Consider the following 7,119-nt stretch of genomic DNA (forward strand, 5'->3'; position numbering starts at 1 on the left):
TTATTCTGAAAATTGAGGACCACTGTACTTCAAATTATCTCTGTTCTCTCATTTGTTAGAGAACCATTCTCAGATGTAGTAATTTGCCAGTGGAACTGAAATAGTTGAAAAACCAGGCCAATGAATGTCTATGTGGGTGGGCATTTGCTATGAATTGCCAACAGTGATTGGTTCACAAGACAAAGTGCCTAGGGAGTTAGATTGAATAAATGGCTGAGCTTCCAACCTATACGAAGAGATGAGTAAGAGTCCCTGAGCCTTCTCAGCTCCTGTTCCTTGACATAGAGGTGGCTGTGAGAGTCATAGAGTTCGATTCTACAGCATCTGGAGTTCAATCCTTGGAAAGGAGCCAACAGCTCTTAAACCACTACCTAGTAGACAAATGAGCTAAAGAGATCCTTTGGACATTTTCAGTTTTCAAACCTAGCATGTGAATATAGCATGTGGGTATTTTTTATAAGGGGCCAAAGATCGGAGAGGTGAGACAACATTAAGATACGGACAAGAGAACTAGCATGGACTTTTCTTTTGCTTTTTTTCCAGAGAGTATTGGAAGGACATGTGTTTGATGTGAATTGTTGCAGGTTTTTCCCATCAGGCCTTGTGGTTCTCAGTGGGGGAATGGATGCCCAGCTGAAGATCTGGTCAGCTGAAGATGCCAGCTGTGTGGTGACCTTCAAAGGTCACAAAGGAGGTATGTGGGATAATTTCTCCAAAAGGCTTCTTTAATGATCCCTAGAGACACGTCACCAGAAAGACAGAAAGAGAAGCTAGTTATTCATAAATGCACAAGTAATTTATTCAACTGGCTATTTAAATGAGCTGTCATTTCCCCAAGAACTAGATGTTCCTTTGCCAATAAATTTTATTATTGCTATCTAGAACTAACAGTCTTTTTTTTTTTTTTTTAAGAGGTTTTTGCTATAGGTTTTTGTTACAGAGAGACAGAAAACGAGAAATCACCCCCCAGGGGGGGAATGTCCACACTGCGTCCCTTCTCCTTCATTCTCCTCTCTGGATCTTGGGCACGCACACGTGCCCAACGTGAATTTAAGCCACCAGGTCCAGGATTCGAAATATAGTCAACCACATGGGAATCCAGTGACATAGCCATTACACCAACTGCTGGTCCCTAGAACTAACAGTCTTAACAAAGATAGTTGTTGCCACAATTGATATGGAAAAAAAATCCTAAGAGATTTTTTTCTCAGGGAAAAAGAAAAGGAAGAGAGAGGTATATCCACATTTTCTCATTATTAGTTCTTTGGCTGAGGTGATAGTAAAAGCTGGTGACAAATGGCTGTGTCAGCAGGCATCAAACAGAGAGCCTGCTACTGTTGTTTCCCATAAATTTAAATTACAGTTTATATTTTTAAAGTGGATTAGCCATATAATTAGTTAATAATAGCTTTTAGAAACAGAATGAGGATATTTTCCCTTTGTAACTGATTAGTTGGTTTATTTTAAAAAGTACAATTTAGAGATGTTTTATCCTTAATTGTAATCCTTTAAAAATTATAAATATCTTATTCTTATTTATTTGCTTTTTTAAAGAATTATTTATTGAATTTTGTGGGGCTAGCAAGTGGCACAGTGATTAAGGATGCTAGACTCCCACGTGGTCGACCACAGTCCATGTCCCGGACCTGGTGGCTTGCTTTCTCACTTTCCCTCTCCCTTTTTCTCTCTCTCACTCTGTCTCTCTCTGGTCAAATGTAAATAAATAAAGTTAAATAAAATAATTCTTAAAAAAAAAAGAATTATTTATTTAATTGTATTATTATTTATTTATTTATTTTTACATTTAACCAGAGAGAGAGAGACAGAGAGAAAGATCGAGAGAGAGAGAAAGGGAAAGTGAGAAAGCAAACCACCAGGTCCAGGACTCAAACTGCAGTTGGCCATGTGAGAGTTCAGTGCTTTAACCACCACGCCAACTGTCAGCCCCTCTTATTACTCTGTAAGTTTGGATATATTTTCTTAAAGAGTCATTTTATTTAACTTTATTTATTATTGTTATTATTTTCCAGTTTGGTCAGAGAGAGGCAGAGAGAGAGAGAGAAGGAAAGTGAGAAAGCAAGCCACCAGGTCCGGGACTTGGACTGTGGTTGACCGTGTGGGAGTTCAGTGCCTTTAACCATCAAGCCACCTGCCAACCCTCAAGTTTGGACATTTAAAAAAATGTAATAGGGAAGGCCGGCAAGTGTTGTAGTGGTTGAGGTGTTGGACTTTCCACATGGCAGACCATGGTGTCCCAGACCTGGTGACTTGTTTTCTCACTCTCCCTTTCTCTCCCTCCCTCTTTCTGTCTTTCTCTGGCAAACTCATGTGGGGAAAAAACATGATAAATAAATGAAATAATAATAATAATAATTCTTTTTTTTTTCTTTTTTGGTGAGGTTTTTGCTATAGGGCGTGTGCGCTCACCAGAAAGACAGAGAGAGACAGAAAGCGAGAAATCACCCCCAGGAGGGATGGCCACGTTGGAATCCCTTCTCCTCTAGTCTCCTCTTAGGATCTTGGGCACACACGCACATGTGCCCAGTATGAGTTTAAGCCATCAGGTCCGGGATTCAAACCACGGTCGACTACATGGGAGTCCAGCAACATAACCATTATGCCATATGCTGGTCCCAAAATAAATAATTATTTTTTTAGAGGTTTTTGCTATAGGGCACGTGTGCTTGCCAGACAGACAGAGACAGACAGAGAGACAGAAAGCGAGAAATCACCCCCCAGGGGGGATGACCACACTGCAATCCCTTCTCCTCCATTCTCCTCTCGGTATCTTGGGCACGCACACACACATGCCCGGCGTGAGTTTTAAGCCACCGGGTCTGGGATGCAAACCGCGGTCGACTATGTGGGAGTCCAGCAACATAGCCATTACACTAACTGCTGGTCCCCCCAAATAAATAATTCTTTAAAAATAATGTAATAGCATTCCCAAACAATTGCCCTGATTTTTACTTTGGAACCTGTACAGTGTACCATTAATTTGAGAATGAATTACGCATTGCCCTCCACTTACAGTATTTATTCCTGTGTTTTTGCCTTGTGAACCCTTCCACATTGTGAGTAATTTGTATGCAGAGCTTGATTTTTAAATTTTAATATTTCTTTATAATGATTTGTTGATTACAAGTAAATGATCTGGCAAACACATATCTTAGCTGTAGCAAATAGATGGTTCCCTTCTACGACTGCACATAAATAAGTACATTGAGAAGGAATAGGAGCAATTGTGAGAGCCTTCCTCCCCCATCACTTTCTGAAGAACTGACGAGTCTAAGGAGTCAGTGTAACCTACACCGTTAGGGCATCCAGGAGCCAAAGAAGTCTAGAGAGTCACTGAAGGTTTCACCTCAGATCTGGCCATCCCTGTGATGTGTTGGGTGCAGGGAATCTTTGCAGTGGAACTGGCATGCCTCTTTGTTGAACGGAACAAGCTGCGTATCTGAAGTCAGTGCATGCTTAGTTTATGTGTACCTTTGGATCACTGTGGCTGTTGAGTGTGCTTGCCACTTGATTCCTCACTAAGCCTCCCAACATTCTTCAGTTCTCCCTGAGAATACATACATGACCTTTGGCTTAAAGTGACTAACAAAATATTTAATCTAATCTAAGCTTTTGTTCATATAGTGGTTCCATTCTTTTAGCCTTGTGATAAAGTCCTGAGTTGGGACTAGGGGCTCTGAAGTGTAACAACCCTGTTTTTTTTTTTTTGTTTTTTTTTTTTAAGATTTGTTTATTTATTTAATTTTATTTGTTGTTATTAGTTTTTTTAATCTGATCAGAGAGAGACAGAGGGAGAAAGGGAAAGGGAGGGAGAAAGCAAGCCGCCAGGTTCTGTGGTTGAACTATGATCTGCCATGTGGGAATCCAGCGCCTTCAGCCATTACACCACCTGCTGGCCCCACAACTCTGACTTTTTTCTCTTGAGAGAAGGGTTTTATGAGTTTGAACAGAAATTTACTTGGACCAGGCCTTGACCTGGTGGCTACAGCATCTGAAGAAATGGAAGAGAAGGGATTGCTGCATAGCTATCACCCATGGTGGGGGGAAGGGGGCGCAGGGGAGAGGGGAAGAACAATGATACACTCTAGGAGGAATGACATAGTCAGATCCAGGCTGACAGTTTTGAATTTCCCTTTTGCAGTTAGTTCTATAAAGTAGCCTCAGGTTTGAGGTTGCCGGTTCTTTGTAACACAGAGCAAAAGTCAAAGTTAATCTCTGATAGTTGAGCAGCATTAGAGTCCTTGTTGCTTTGTGTGAGACCTTTTTAATAATCTCTCTTTTTTTAATTACTAGACAGTGAGCATACTCTTGGTGAGTGTGTGAAAGTGCCCTCCGTTGGAGTGTGAGCACACTGCAGTCCTTTTTTCCCCATTGGTTCCCCTAATACTGCATATGTACATACACACATATGCACACATATCTTTAGTATATATAGTTAAAGGATTAGCGTGTTCAAGTAAGGGTAAGGTTTCTGTGTGTTCTGAATCTTTCAAATGGGAAGACAAACACAAAGTACAATAGTTTTATGTTTGTATGAGTTGAATACATAGTTCCGAAATGCACTTTAGGGCCAGGCTATGCCCTAGTGGCTAAGGCAGCCAAATCCCAAATGTGTGGTTTGAGTCCCGGACCCTGTGTCTTAAGAAACACATAGTGCATTTGTGTGTGCATGCTCCAAACCTAAAAGGATAGAAAAATGGAAGAGAAGGCATTTCAGCAGCATGACCACACCTCATGGCAGGTGTTGGGGGCACCTTTTCTCTCTCCTCTCTGTCTCTCTCCACCAAGTGTACATGCCCTCTGGCAAAATTTTAAAAATAATAAGAAAATGCACTTTAATTAATTTTAATTAAATTACCCAAGCTGTTGAACTGACGTTGATGAATTTAGGAGTATACATTTGTAATCCTCATCCTTCGTAATAAGCACTTCATCTTTTGTAATCTGTAAAACATTGAGAGACCAAATTCAGCACCATTCAGCTGACTAGTTGGTTGAGATTTTTTGCTTACCAAGGTGTTGAAATGCTTACATTTGTAGAATCATTTTAAAAAACCAGGTTGCATTTTTGCTACTGGAGCCATTATTTGCATACTCTTCAGTACTCACTAGGAAGTATGGTATGCTGCCTCCAAGTCATAGTCGCTGTCTTGAAGCTCATTTTCTTCAAAGATCTGAGTCACAGCCAGTAATTTTCCTGTGTATGCGTGTATGTACATTACTCCCTAGCAACACTGAAACAGCTTACTGTGAGAGTAAAATCAGATCATTTAATAGATTCAGCTTGTTAAATATAGTCACCCAGAAACAGGAAATTTGCTTTATTTTTTAAATAAATATTCATTTCAGCCTTACTGTCCTCTAACGTTATTCCTATTTCCCAGACTTCAGCTAGCATGTTTATATGTGAGTCAGCTGAATCTTTTTTCTGAAAGTAGATGCATTTTTGTCTTGGTTTATATGCTGAAGACCTGTATTTATTTGGCTTGATAATAAAAGTTTTTTTGCAGCTTCTAACAGGTCTTAACTATGGCTGCTTTTCTTACAAAGGCATTCAGGAAATTGCTGCTTTCCTAGCTTCTTTCCAAAGCAATTCCTTTTTTTTTTTTTTTAGAATTTTTTTTTTCCTTTATTCATTTATTTCATTTCATTCATTTATTTCATTTTTTTATTTTGACCAGAGAGGGACAGAGCAAGAGAGAAGGAGAGAGTGGGAATGTGAGAGAGCAAGCCTCCAGGTCCAGGACTTGAACTGTGGGAGGCCAGCATCCTTAACCACTACGCCACCTGCCGGCCCCCCAAATCACTTCCTTATAGATTCCTGCCCTTGTATGACTTTTTTTTTTTTTCCATCCTTATCATCTGAGTATGGTGAGTACCATACTAGATGTCATTACATTGTGAGTGACATTTTATTAGAGAGAGTGTGATAATTTTCCACTCTACTTTTATAGAAAAAGACAACTTTCTAGATGGCAGCTCTTTGCTGAGTATTACTTGAAATTTGTACACAGTTAATACTGTTCACAGCTCCCTGCAGCACTATATCATCCCTACCTTGGATACATATATTTCAGAACTATTTTTTTTTTAAAAGCTAGTATCATTTTCTAAACTCAGTAACATATTTTTTAATATATAGATTTTTGCTATATGATGTATGTGCTCTCCAGCGAGACTGAGCTCCCTGGCAGCAGTATATCATCCCGACCTTGGGTACATATATTTCAGAACTGTTTTTTTTTAAAAGCTAGTATCATTTTCTAAACTCAGTAACATATTTTTTAATATATAGATTTTTGCTATATGATGTATGTGCTCTCCAGCGAGACTGAAATTGAGAAATCACCCCCCAGGAGGATGGCTATGCCATGGTCTCTTCTCCTCATTCTCTTCTTGAGCTTTTGGGCACACATGCAAATGTGCCTGGCGTGAGTTTGAAGCTGCTGGGTTCAGGACTTGAACTGCAATCAACCATGTGGGAGTTAAGCAGCTTAACCACTATGCCACCTGCTGGCCCTCTCAGTAACATTTTTAAAAAGCAGTGGGGCCAGCAGGTGGTGTGGTGGGGAAGGCGTTGAACTCTCATGTGTCCAACCATGTGATTCGAGTCCCAGACCTAGCTGCTTGCTTTCTCCCTTTCCTTCCCCCACTCTGTCTGTGTTGCTCTCTGGTAAGCATGTGTGACCTATAGCAAATTAAAATAATAATAATAATTAAGATATAAATAATTCCTAAAAAATACAGTATGCTTAAAATGTAAACAGATCTTTTATTGCTTAATAAAAGCTGAAGGCCCTTCTTCCTCATGGTAATTTTTTAGGATTTTTTTTTCTTTTTTTTTTGAGAGGTTTTTGCTGTAGGGCCCGAGCGCTTGCCAGAAATACAGAGAGAGACAGGGAGACAGAAGGTGAGAAATCACCCCCTGGGGGGATGGCCACACTGCAATCCCTTCTCCTCCATTCTCCTCTCAGGATCTTGGGCATGCATGCACACGTGCCCGACGTGAGTTTAAGCCACCGAGTTCAGGACTCAAACCGCAGTCGACTACATGGGAGTCCAACGACATAGCCATTACACTAACTGCTGGTCACAATTTTT

The 7,119-nt window shown here is 40.2% G+C and overlaps 1 protein-coding gene across 1 annotated transcript in view; it reads left to right on the forward strand.

Annotated features, from left to right (window-relative positions):
- Positions 1–7,119, forward strand: part of PAAF1 (proteasomal ATPase associated factor 1) — a 43,496-nt gene that overhangs the window by 14,312 nt on the left and 22,065 nt on the right. Inside the window, exon 6 of the mRNA XM_006140974.2 lies at positions 544–694. Within this exon, the coding sequence (XP_006141036.1) occupies positions 544–694 (151 nt within the window). The remainder of the gene's footprint in view (positions 1–543; positions 695–7,119) is intronic.

This window comes from Tupaia chinensis, unplaced genomic scaffold, assembly GCF_000334495.1.
Source record: "Tupaia chinensis unplaced genomic scaffold, TupChi_1.0 Scaffold000047_1, whole genome shotgun sequence".
In the NCBI taxonomy this organism is placed as follows: Eukaryota; Metazoa; Chordata; class Mammalia; order Scandentia; family Tupaiidae; genus Tupaia; species Tupaia belangeri.